This window comes from Callithrix jacchus, chromosome 4, assembly GCF_049354715.1.
Source record: "Callithrix jacchus isolate 240 chromosome 4, calJac240_pri, whole genome shotgun sequence".
Classification (NCBI taxonomy): Eukaryota; Metazoa; Chordata; class Mammalia; order Primates; family Cebidae; genus Callithrix; species Callithrix jacchus.
The window spans coordinates 51,104,068-51,117,586 of NC_133505.1; the positions used below are offsets into that span (position 1 = coordinate 51,104,068).

At 36.8% G+C, this 13,519-nt stretch overlaps 1 protein-coding gene across 9 annotated transcripts in view; it reads left to right on the forward strand.

The window, feature by feature from the left end:
* Positions 1-13,519, forward strand: part of UBR2 (ubiquitin protein ligase E3 component n-recognin 2) — a 125,345-nt gene that overhangs the window by 25,598 nt on the left and 86,228 nt on the right. For all 9 annotated transcript variants that reach the window (XR_013534212.1, XR_013534213.1, XR_013534214.1 and 6 more), the window contains exons 3-7: positions 761-839; positions 3,015-3,128; positions 8,765-8,895; positions 10,899-11,037; positions 11,925-11,987. Coding sequence is in view for 4 of the 9 variants with exons in the window: in XM_035295658.3 (XP_035151549.1) it covers positions 761-839; positions 3,015-3,128; positions 8,765-8,895; positions 10,899-11,037; positions 11,925-11,987 (526 nt within the window). In the remaining 5 variants the exon portion in view is untranslated. The remainder of the gene's footprint in view (positions 1-760; positions 840-3,014; positions 3,129-8,764; positions 8,896-10,898; positions 11,038-11,924; positions 11,988-13,519) is intronic.

The window sequence follows — 13,519 nt, forward strand, 5'->3', positions numbered from 1 at the left end:
TTTTACATTTCCCGTTTCATTTCATGGAATTGTCCAGGTTATCTTAACCTATCATCTATAAATATATCTATCTGGCAATATGATTAAAGCAAGTGAAACAACTCAGGGCACCCCAAGCAACCTTTTGAGGCTCTTACTCTTGAGTCAGGATTTCTCATGGACCATATGCGTTGTGTGAATACCAGAAATAGGGGCTATGTGAGGAGACCTGTATCATTCTGTCCAGTGAACCAGTAGAATGTTTAATTTCCCTTTTTAGTTAAAATTTAAATAGAAATGTAAGTTCTAATATTGTCGTCTTGCATTGCAGTTGATATTTTTGCCTTTCTAGGGGTACATATATGTCACTTTGAAGACCTTTGGTCTCAAATACCTGTTTGGAAGAAATTATTTGAAATTCCAATATATGAATCTTAGGAATTCATAAATATTTTGAATCTATTTCATATACATCTATGTGTTTTAACATGCAATGTGATTTTCACAAATCTATGGAAAAAAATCATTACATTAAAATTTACTGTTCTAATAATGTGCCTTGAAAAACTTCCTAGTACACATCCATTATGGAGAAGCAGGTCCTTCAACTGCTTTCATTGATCAGAGATCTGACAGATCTTTGGGAATGATACTTCCTTTTTTAAAACACCAAGAAACTTTACTATTATAATTCTTCTAGGGTGGATTCCGATTTGAAATAATTCTGTTGTATATAGTTATTTTCTGACACTCTGATTTTTTTTTTTCTTTAACTTTACAGAGACTGTGCAGTTGATCCAACTTGTGTTTTGTGCATGGAGTGCTTTTTGGGAAGTATTCACAGAGATCATCGATATAGGGTTAGTAATGTCCAAATAATAACCATGCCCAGTATTGCATTTTATAATAAATTTCTTTCTTTTTAAAATGCAAAAATTTAACACTGAAATGGGGGGAGGGTGATTTAAACAGTATATTTATTTAAATACCATGGGACATAGGATGGCAATGTAGAAACAAATTATGAATGCACACTTCTTGGAGCATATGATTTTAAAAAGGTAATAGAGATATCGGCTCTTCTGTATTGCTTTTCAACTAGTTTGTTTTTGTTGTGCTATTTTTAAATGTTTATTAAAGGGCATCTCCTACATTGTAGGGAACTGTTGTTAGATGGAACTTTTCACCCTAATCATAAAATAGAATGGTAGAGAAGGAATATTTAAATATTCTTAATTCAGGAGCCCATGTGGGTCAAAGCTTTTTCTCCTGTTTGTTTTTGTTTATTCTACCCAAGAGTTCATAATAATGAACTAAAACAGTTACAGGGCTGGGTGTGGTGGTTCACACCTGTAATCCCAGCACTTTGGGAGGCCGAGGTGGGGAGATCACTTGAGGTCAGGAGTTTGAGACCAGCCTGACAAACATAATAAAACGCTGTCTTTATTTTAAAAAACATTAAAATTAGCCAGGCATGGTGGCACATGCCTATAATCCCAATACTTGGGAGGCTGAGGCAGGAGAATCACTTGAACCTGGGAGGCAGAGGTTACAGTGAGCTGAGATCACCCCACTGCACTCCAGCCTGGGCTACAGAGCGAGACTCCATCCCAAAATAAAAAATGTAAATAAATTAAAAACAGCCACATAATTGGGCTACTTATATTCTTGTCTGTTCATTAGTCTCATAAATCAGTAAAAGAGGCTGAGTTTCCTTTAAGCTGTTCTGCCTGTGTTTGATAACTGAAAAAAGTCATTTTCCAAATGACTCCTACCCGCGTTTCTTGGCATATATCTTTGCATTTCCTGGGAATAGCTGTCATTTGTGGGGTTACATTAGTTATATTGTGATATATAACACACAAATACTTACTTTGGGCAGAATATAATATGACTTATTCTAAAATTTGCTGTATCTAATACCTGTTACTAGGCTCTTCCTCATAGTATTTTAAGAAAAGCAGAATTTCTAGTCTATCAGTTGTTAATCTGGTTCTGTGATGTCAGATTTCCCAAATCATTGCACTGTCTTTAAGGAAGCATGAATAATTCCTGAACCTTGCAGGTGGTGAAGAGTTTTTATTATCAAGCAGTCTATTTCTTATTTCCTGAGCCCCTATTACCTGTCCTTTCAAAGAGTGGCTATTTAGGGAGTATTAGAGAAGAAAAATTGGCCGGGCGAGGTGGCTCACGCCTATAATCCCAGCACTTTGGGAGGCCGAGGCGTGTGGATCACGAGGTCAAGATATCGTGACCATCCTGGTCAACTTGGTGAAACCATGCCCAGGCTGGAGTGCAGTGGGGTGATCAGCCACCATGCCTGGCTAATTTTAATGTTTTTTAAAATAAAGACAGGGTTTTAATTTTCTACTAAAAATACAAAACTTAGCTGGGCATGGTGGTGCACGCCTGTAGTCCCAGCTACTCGGGAGGCTGAGGCAGGAAGATTGCTTGAACTCAGAAGGCGGAGGTTGTGGTGAGCTGAGATTGTGCCATTGCACTCCAGTCTGGGTAACAAGAGCGAAACTCCGTCTCAAAAAAAGAAAGAAAAATTAACTCTTTCTATAGCATTTGATGGTTAATTTCTCCAAAGCAAATGCAGCACTCTTAAGACTGTTTTAGGAGACAGCAGCTATAGGAATCTGTGTAACCCCTGAGTCTATTATGTTTATAGCATCACAACCTATAGCATAGATATCAGCATTATACCACTTTAACCAAAACCCAACAGGAAAACCCTTGTGATCCTCATGATTTTCCTAATTAAGGAAGTCATGTAGGCAAACATATCTTCTTTTAAATATCTGTAGCTAACATTACAAAGTAGCTTATTTTATTTTGAAATCACTAGCTTATAGTTTTACTTAAAATATACTTTAAAACATTGAGAGGTTTGGCATTTTATCTAATGTTATGCCTCCAAAGACATTAAACACTTAAGCAATGGTATTTCCTGAGCACTTCATATTCTTATTTATTATCTGATAGCCCCCCATAAATATTTATTGACAAGATACTTTACAATTTTTTCCAAGATGACAACATCAGGAGGTGGAGGTTTCTGTGACTGTGGTGATGCTGAAGCTTGGAAAGAGGGTCCTTACTGTCAGAAACATGAACTTAACACCTCTGAAATTGAGGAAGAAGAGGTAAAAACATTTTCACAAAGTTGTTTAACCCACATTTGATATATTTTTAGAAACAGTCATTTGATGATATGAGAAATGGATAAGCAAATAGTACTTCCACTATTGACAGCAACTAGTTTACTTTGAAAGTTCTTTGCGTTTTGTGAATGTCTATTGTTGCTAATAGTACACAGTTGAAATTCTGAACATTTTGTTTAATTCTGATTTTTTATTTGGTTGGGGTTTTGTTTTAAGCATACTTGAAGTTTATTTGAGTACTAATTTATGATAGAGGGGATTATTTTTCCTATATGTGTAGACCACTTAACTAAGTTGAATTTTGTATATCTCCGTTATAACAAAGACCTCCTGAGCCAGATAAGTTTCTTTTCTGTTACTATACATGACAGGCAACCCCAATCATTCTCTCCTGGTTAATCCATTATCACTGGATATGTGATGAGGCCATGTGTAGTGATGATAGCTCAGTACAAATAATTCCCACTGCTCACTGTGTTTTTCAAATTGTTGATCCTGGGGGCCGGGCGCGGTGGCTCATGCCTATAATCCCAGAACTTTGGGAGGCCGAGGCGGGTGGATCACGAGGTCAAGAGATCAAGACCATCCTGGTCAACAAGGTGAAACCCCATCTCTACTAAAAATACAAAAATTAGCTGGGCATGGTGGTGCGCGCCTGTAGTCCCAGCTACTCAGGAGGCTGAGGCAGGAGAATTGCTTGAACCCAGAAGGCGGAGGTTGTGGTGAGCCGAGATCGTGCCATTGCACTCCAGTCTGGGTAACAACAGCGAAACTCTGTCTCAAAAAAAAAAAAAATACAAATTGTTGATCCTGCATTATTTTTCTCAATATTTCTAATGGAATAGTAGACTCCCATAAAATAATGCTTAAATCTCTGCTGCCTTTTTAAAGAAGATTCAAAAACTTTTCATATATTTCTGATAACTCACTTAACTATAATTATACAATGATAAAAATCTTTCAATGGTATACTACAATAGATTATAAAAAACAAAATTGTTTTTTAATTGACACAGAATTGTACATATTTATGGGGTACAGTGTGATATTTATGGGGTGCAGTGTGACATTTTGATACATTTATATGATGTATAATGATCAAATTAGAGTAATTAGAATATCCATCACCTCAAACATTTAACATTATTTTGTACTGGAAACTTTCACAATCAGCTCTTCTAGCTATTTGAAAATATACAGTCAATTGTTGTTAATTATAGTTGTGCTGTAGAGCATTAGAATTTACTCTTTCTATCTAGCTTCGTTCTTATGTCCATTAGCCAACCTGTGGCTATCCCTCTTCTGCTGCTTTTTATGACAATTTGTTGTATGATTCAAGATCCTTCTTTGAGATTTTATTATTTTTAAATGGCAGGGGAATAGATACACCCAAGTACTTCTACATTGTTAGTAGGCCTGATACAGATTGGGGGCAAGTTGATGTTAATAGTCCTTCCTCAGCCTGGCAGGGTGAATCACTTTAGCTTGGGAGTTTGAGACCAACCTGGGCAAATGGCAAAACCCCATCCCTACAAAATTTTTTTTAAAAATTAGCTGGGTGTGGTGGCACATGTCTATGGTCCCAGCCACTCAGATCGGGGGTGCTGAAGTGGGATCCACTTGAGCTATGGGAGGCAAAGGTTGCAGTGAGTCAAGATTGTGACCCTGTCTAAAAACAAAGTTATTCCTGGTACCCATAACCTACAGATTTCAAATAGATTTTAGCAGAATGATCAAGGCTTTTGATGTAGTATAGTATCTTTTAGGCTGTTTCTCTGTTTTGTACAAATCAAAATTTGTACAAAATGATTCAGTGCTATGGAAAACATGTTTTGTTTGTGTTTCCTTTGTATTGTGAAAGTGTTCTATAATTTGCTATAGTAAGATGCCAAGTGGTCAAGATTCCAGATTTTTCCACTTCTCTTGGAGAAGCTCCATTTTTATATATTTGATTGGAGTTCTGTATGTGGAAATACAGGACAAATAAAGCTATATTTGGAAAGAACTGTGCTTTAGAAAAAGGTTAAAAACCACTGGTATAAAACTTTAGGACAGTGAGGGAAAGTATATATCCATATATCCAAGCCATATATCCAATAAGGATCTAATATCCAGAGTTTATATCTTGCAACTCAACAATAAAAAAATAAACCAATTTAAAAATGGGCAAAAGACTTGAATAGACATTTTTACAGAGAAGATATATGAATGATCAAACATATGGTGAAAAGATGCTAAACATCATTAGTCATTAGGGAAATGCAAAATCAAAACCACAGTGAGATACTGCTTCATACTCAGTAGGATGACTATTAAAAATAATAATAGCTCACACCTGTAATCCCAACACCTTGGGAGGCCAAGGTGGTTGGATCACAAGGTCAGGAGATAGAGACCATTCTGGCTAACACAGTGAAACCCCATCTCTACTAAAAATACAAAAAAATTAGCCAGGCATGATGGCACGTGCCTGTAGTCCCAGCTACTTGGGAGGCTGAGGCAGGAGAATTGCTTGAACCCAGGAGGCAGAGGTTGCAGTGAGCAGAGATCCACCACTGGGATCAGCCTGGGTGACATAGAGACTCTGTCTCAAAAAAATATTAAAAATAAAAAATAATAATAAGTGTTGACAAGGATATAAAGAAATTAGAACCCTTGTATATTGCTGGTGGAAATGGAAAATGATTCAGTGCTGTAGAAAACAGTTTGGCTATTCCTCAAAGTATTAAACATTACCATATCATTTTGAATTTCATACCTAGATATATACCCCAAAGAACTGAAACCAGAAGTTGAGCAAGTACATGCACACACATGTTGTAGCAATGTTGTTCCCAATAGTCAAAAGGTAGAAACAGCCCAAATGTTCATCAGTGGGTGGATGGATGGATGGATGAACAAATTGTGATAATATACATACAATGGAATATTTTTCATCCATAGAAAGGAATAAAGGGTTGGGCACAGTGGCTCATACCTGTAATCTCCGCATTTTGGGAGGCTGAGGCGGGCAGATTACGAGGTCAGGAGTTCGACACCAGCCTGACCAACATGGTGAAACCATGTCTCTACTAAAAGTACAAAAATTAGCTGGGCATGGTGGCATCTGCCTGTATGTAATCCCAGCTATTCAGGAGGCTGACACAGGAGAATTGTTTGAATCTGGGAATTGGAGGTTGCAGTGAGCTGAGATCTCGCCACTGCACTCCAGCCTGGGCGACAGAGCAAGACTCTGTCTCAAAAAAAAAAAGAAACGAGGTACTGATACATGCTACAACATGCATGAACCTCTAAAACATAGTAAGTGAAAGATGCTAGAGTCAAAAGGTCACATATTGTATGATTCCTTTTATATGAAATATTCAGAATAAATAAGTCTATAGAGAGAAAAAATAGATTGGTAGTTTGTCAGTGGCTGGGAAAAAGAAAATGGAGAGAAATGGCTTAGTAGATAAGAGGTTTTACTTTGGAGTGATGGAAATGTTTTGGCACTAGATTGTAGTAGTTGTACATTATAATATACCAAGTACCACTGACTTGTTCACTTTAAAATAGTTAATTTTATGTTCTGTGAATTTCTTGTTATTTATATGGAAAAAATACTTTAGGACTTCTGTTATCTTTTTTATCCTTGTGTTAGAGTAGACTTCAGAACTTTCTTAGAAAGTTATTTTAATCTGCTTACATACATTTGCTCTGTTGGCTTTATCCTCATACATTAGTGGGATGACTATCAAACAGTCCAAGCTCTGGTTAATTTCCTAAATTTTAAGAAAACGCCAGCAAGCTCACCTGCCTAGCCAAAAGTCATACACTTCTTCCTGGAAAATGTATACTCCTGGAACTAGACAGAGAATAAAGCTTCCAAACTTTACCATTAATTTATATTTAGGAGTTTAATTAAGGCCAGGTACAGTGGCTAATGCTGTAATCTCAGCACTATGGAAGGCCAAAATGAGCAGATCACTTGAACCCAGAAGTTCAAGACCAGCCTGAGCAATATGGCAAAACCCTGTCTATACAAAAATTAGCCAGGCGTAATGCTGTATGCCTGTAGTCCCAGCTACTTGGGAGGCTGAGGTAGGAGGATCACCAGAGCCTGCCCGGGGAGGTTGAGGATGTGGTGAGCCATGATAGCACCACTGCACTCCAGCCTCCACAACAGAGTGAGACCCTGTCTCAAAAATTAAAAAAAAAGTTTAAGAGAAATGAAGTCTTCCAGGGTAAGACTTTAAGATATTAAGATAGCATTATGTTTAGCAGTAACTATTGAACATAATTTTTTTTTTGTCATACATTTAGCCTACATCTTCAGAAAAAGCTGGGGGGAACCTGGTAATTACTTATAGAAATACTATTTAAGAGTTCCACAGGTCTTTGCAACTCTGCATTTGGGGGTGGGATAGTTCTTCATTGTATAGGACAGGATTTAGCAAGCTCTGATTCCTGCAAGCCAAATCTGGTCCACAACCTGTTTTTGTGTCTGTTTTTAAATAGTTGAAAAAAAATCAACAGAATTGTATTTTGTGACATGAAAAAATTACGTGAAATCCAAATTTCAGTGTCCATAAATAAAATGTTATTGAAGCACAGGGATGCTTAAGTTTTAATGTAATATTTGTAGCTATTTTCCCATTACAGAAAGACCCTAAGTGTAAGTTATTGAAAGCGTTGTGTTTAGCCTGCAGTTTCCCCCTCCCTAAATGTCACTAGCATCTTCCTCTACAGTGACAACAAAAAATGCCCAGCTAGGTTTCCAAATGGCCCCTTGGGTGTGGGAGTGAGTGGGGAGGGTGGTGAGATGTCCCCCTCCCTATTGAGAACCACCACATAATGTGAGGTATCTCCTCTGCTAGTCTTTATAGGAGCCCATAAGGAATTTCTCTTTGGTCTCTGTATTAGGAAATGTTACATTTCTCCTGGTGTGAATCTGGTAAATGTGTTTCCTTTTAATGAGACTTCTGGAAAAAGAGCCAAATGGTTGGAAACAGCCTGTCTGTAGTAGCTGTGTGGAAATTTATGTGATCTCTGTTTATAAATAGATGTTACCTTGACTGCAGTTTATGTTCCTATCTTTATTTCCTTTACCTGCTTTGTACATCTTTTTTTTTTGTATACCACTCTTTTAGGTGTATTTCTTTCTTTTTTTTTTTTTTAAGTGTATTCTTTAAAAAAAAAATTAATTTTTAATGACATGGTTTTTGTTACTGTGTTGCCTAGGCTGATCTCTTAACTCCTGAATTTAATCATTGTCTCAGCCTCCCAAGTAGATGTATTCTTAAGTTGCTGTAAATCCTATTTGGAATGAGATTTAATTAAATAAGAAATATTAACTGAACAACAACCTTAGTGAAATTTTTGTAATCTGAAATTTCTCTCACAAATGCTGCTCCCGTCCATTTGAATTCAGATCAGTAATTATTAATAACCAGATGTTAACACTGATTACTTGGTCTATCTCGTTTAATTCTCATAACAGGTTTTAGACTGAGGTGGAGAATCACTTTGAGCCCAGGAATTTGAGGTTACAGTGAGATAGGAGCTCGATGCGGAATGAAAATTAATGTACATTTAACATGGTTGCCCCCTTTTATTTTTTTTCCTGTTTTTTCTTTCAGGATCCTCTTGTTCATTTATCAGAAGATGTGATAGCAAGAACTTACAACATTTTTGCTATTATGTTTCGGTATGCAGTGGAGATATTAACCTGGGAAAAAGAAAGTGAATTGCCAGCAGATTTAGAGATGGTGTAAGTGTAACCTGTTTATTCTTTGTGTTTGAAGAACTACTAGATTTTAACTTTAACACAGCTAGTGTAGGGCATAATCATTTTTTAAATAATGAGTTTTTAGCAGAACAATAACCTTGATTTTATAGTTCTAACACATATGTGGTCCACTTACTTGGTGGAGATTTCTCCCTGTTTGGTTGGTTGATTGGTTGATTAGTTGGTTTGTAGCCATATTTAAACTATGTCATAGCTCTAGGACTGGTTTCAGGCATAACTAGTTTTCTGCTCTTTGATGGTATGATAAAATGACAGATTAACTTTACAATTCTAGTTTTTGTTTTATTATATATTAGTATCGTTAGGGAATGAACTCTGATATAAATGAGTTTTCTGGTTTGAATAAATGCTCAAATTCAGTTTTAATCGTTTTGATTCTAACTTTTAATAAAATATATTCTACACTGTGCTTTTTTAGCATACATATACCATTTTTACGTAAATTACCGAGGTTACAAACTTGTGACCAGAGATCTGGATTCTGCCACGTATATATCAAGATTAGGACTTTCTTTTCCTTGTTAGTGTGCTCGTCTCAAACAACTTTCTTTCTTGGAAGTAAGACCAAGCTTGTTGGAATTACAGTCATAGTTTAGAATGAATACAAGCTGGAATGAGGATCTGAGGGGCATTGGTGGTATTTCTTTTTTGCTCTCAATTTTCAGATAAAGTTATAGGTTAAGTGTTTTCTAATAAAATGAGGTGACTATACCTTTTTGGAAATGATGGTGATAACTTAGTACCTCATGACTTTTACTGTAGTATTGTTGTGTGGAATACTATAGTAGACTATAGTAACTTAGTCCAAATTAATTTCATTTGGGGCATCATGGGCTCCTAACTAGACCACCATGTACACTCTTGCCCCTCACAGTTCATTTTCTATACAGCAGCCAAAGTCAACTTTAAGGCAGTTCTGGTCATATCTCCTATCTGAAATTTTTGATTGCCCTTAGGATAGCAAAAATCAAAATACCTTATAAGCTGGCTTAGCACAATGGCTCATGCCTGTGATCCCAGCACTTTGGGAGGCCAAGGCAGGTAGATCACTTGAGTTCAGGAGTTGGAGACCAGCCTGGGCAACATAGCAAGACACTATACTATAAAAAATTTAAAAATTAGCTGGGCAGGGTGGTGCAGGAATAGCCTGTAGTCCTAGCTGTTCGTGAGTCTGAGGCAGGAGGATCAATTGAACCTGGGAGGTTGAGGCTGCCGTGAGCCATGATTGTGCCACTGCACTCCAGCCTGGGCAACAGAGTGAGACCCTGTCTCAAAAAAAAAAAAAAATTATAAGTTGTTCAAGATTTCTGCCTCTCTCCAGACCAGACTGATCGTATACTAATTTCCCCCTTCCTTCTTGTGCTCCATCTCCCAGTATTTACCTTTGCCACTTTAGCACCTTTGCTTTCACATTCCTCTCTCCAGGGTTTCTCAACCTTGGCACTATTAGAATTAGGGGCCAGATTAATTCTTTGTTATGGAGGCCCTCTGGTAAATTGCAAGATGTTTAGCAACATCCCTGGCTTCTAGCCACTAGATGCCAGCAGCACCCCAAGCCCCAGTCTTGACAACCAAAAATGTCTGCAGATGTTGCCAAATGGTCAACTATGGGAAATGGAGGGGAATTGCCCATGATTGAGAGCTACTGATAGCCAATTCTGACTTCGGGTCTCAGATTACTTCTCTTAAGAGTTCTTCTCTGAGCTCCCAGGCCTGTTATACCCTGCTCTACCTTCTTTTTTTCTTGATTAAAAACCTGTTTACACAGAGTCATATGTGCAACATATATTTTCCCTACCAGACTGTAGTATCATAGAGCACAGGGACCACAGATGAATTCCTTACAGATATGTGTCCAGTACCTAGCACATCACATAGGACAGAGTAGCCTCTTAATAAGTCAGCCTGGAGCAAGATAATGTGCAAACAGATAATGAATATTTCATTCATATTTTATCACACAGAGAGAAGAGTGACACCTACTATTGCATGCTGTTTAATGATGAGGTTCATACCTATGAACAAGTTATTTATACTCTTCAGAAAGCTGTTAACTGTACACAAAAAGAAGCTATTGGTTTTGCAACTACGGTAGATCGAGATGTAAGTAGTTTTACCATGTTGATAATAAATTCTATTTTTACTATAGGTAAGTTACCCTGGAAAATTGAGTTTAAAATGTATATATAAATACATATATATATATAGGCTTTTCTTAAAATTTCATTTGTCACACCTATAATCCCAGCACTTTGGGAGGTGAGGTGGGCAGATCACAAGGTCAGGAGTTCAAGACCAGCCTGACAAACATGGTGAAACCTCATCTCTACTAAAAATATGAAAATTAGCCGGGCATGGTGGCGCACACCTGTAATCCCAGCCACTCAAGAGACTGAGGCAGGAGAATCACTTGAACCCAGGATGCAGTGGTTGCAATGATCCAAAATTGCGCCATTGCACTCCAGCCTAGGCAACAGAGCAAGACTCTGTCTCAAAAAAAAAAAATTTCATTTGAATATTGGCCTAAATATATATTGGGTATAAGCTATTGCCAGATAGAAAGTTTAAGAGGACATATAGTTATGAAAATGGAAATTATAGATGCCTAGAATAAATGTGTTGTTCAAGGAAGTATATTTATTAATGGCTTGGAAAAGTTAGCATAGCTTTGAAGGAAAAATTTAACTTATCAATGAGTAGGATGAACGTTGTAAATATTGAAAATTTATCAGAGTTGTTATATGGTTTTTTTTTTTAATTAATTTTAAAAAAAAGAGAGAGAGATGGGGTTTCACCATCTTGGCCAGGCTGGTCTTGAACTCCTGACCTCATAATCCACCCATCTCTGCCTCCCAAAGTACTGGGATTGCAGGCGTGAGCCACCGCACCTGGCCTATTATATGCTTAAACATGTTTGTTTACTGGTTTGAAAGTTATTAATACTGAATACAATACTTTTACAGCTTAATTTTGAATATCTTTATTTACAGGGCCGTAGGTCTGTTAGATATGGAGACTTCCAGTATTGTGAGCAAGCAAAATCAGTAATTGTGGTAAGTAATTTTAAAGCATGCCTGTATTATTTTTATTAGTGTAAAACTAGCTTCATATTTCAGCATTTATGACCATATCTTTCTGCTTTTGTGAATGAAATCAATGTTAACCAAAATTATGTTTAAAGATGATTCTTGAATATTGCATTATTGTTTTATCTAGTTTTTTAAAGCTAAGATTGATATAGAAAATGAGTATGTAGATAAGATATATTCCATGTCTCCTTCAAAGCAGTCTTAGAATGTTTTTTGCTTTTTGTTTTGTTTTTAATTAGCAGAATTTTCTGTTGCTTTTTAGAAATTAAAATGGCCTTAAGCACCATGATTACAATGTAAGGAAAGTTGTTACTTGATACCTTATGGCAAAATATATTCCATATCCTCACGGCAATTAGTGTATCATCTTTCTAAAAGCAAACTATTCTCCACATTTGGATTTATTTTTAGAATTAGAATTTATTTTCACCACTCCATGTAGCTGAATTTTATGTAAATATTCTTTTTAAAAAATAATTGTTTATGTATCGTAATTTTTTTTTTTTTTTTTTTTTTTTTTTTTTTTTTTGAGAAGGTCTCTAGCCCAGGCTGGAGTGCAGTGGTGCAGTCTTGGCTCCACCTCCTAGGTTCAAGTGATTCTCCTGCCTCAGCCTTCTAAGTAGCTGGGATTGTAGGCACATGCAGCCATGCTCAGCTAATTTTTATATTTCTAGTAGAGATGGGTTTCACTGTGTTTTCCAGGCTGATCTCAAAACTCCTGGGCTCAAGTGATCCACCTGCCTGAGCCTCCCAAAGTGCTGGGATTACAGGTGTGAGCCACCGCACTCAGCCTCAAACTTCTTTAAAATTTTTAAATATATAAAATAGTATGGAGGCCCCTGTATTATCTTTTTTTTTTAGTCAGTCTTACTCTGTCACCTAGGCTGGAGTTTAGTGGCACAATCTCTGCTCACTACAACCTCCGCCTCCCAAGTTCAAGCAATTCTTGCGCCTCAGCTTCCTGAGTAGCTGGAATTACAGGCATGTATGACCGGCTAATTGGTTTTTTGTATTTCTAGTAGAAAGGGGGTTTCACCATGTTGGCCAGGCTAGTCTCAAACTCCTTGCATCAAGTGATCCGCCTACCTGGGCCTCCAAAAGTACTGGAATTACAGGCATGAACCACCAAACCTGGCCTGTATTATCTTTTCACCCCATTACTCTTTCTTTATCCCTAGCGATAATTACCTTGCTTAATTTAGTTTTTTCATTCTTGTGCATTGCTTTATATTTCGTATATTAAATATCCATCAACATTATATAGAATGATTTGAGAACCTTTAAACACTATATAACAAGATACATATTGAATGTATTACACTGCAGCTTGCCTTTTCATTTCGGTGTGATTTTTAGATTTGTCTGTGTTGATACACATTGTTGTAGTTCATTCACTTTTTTAACATTGTGTAGTATTTCATGATGATTAAACCACAAGTTATTTATTCTCCTGTTGATAGATAATTAGGATGTTTTCAGTTTCTTTGTTGTGACAA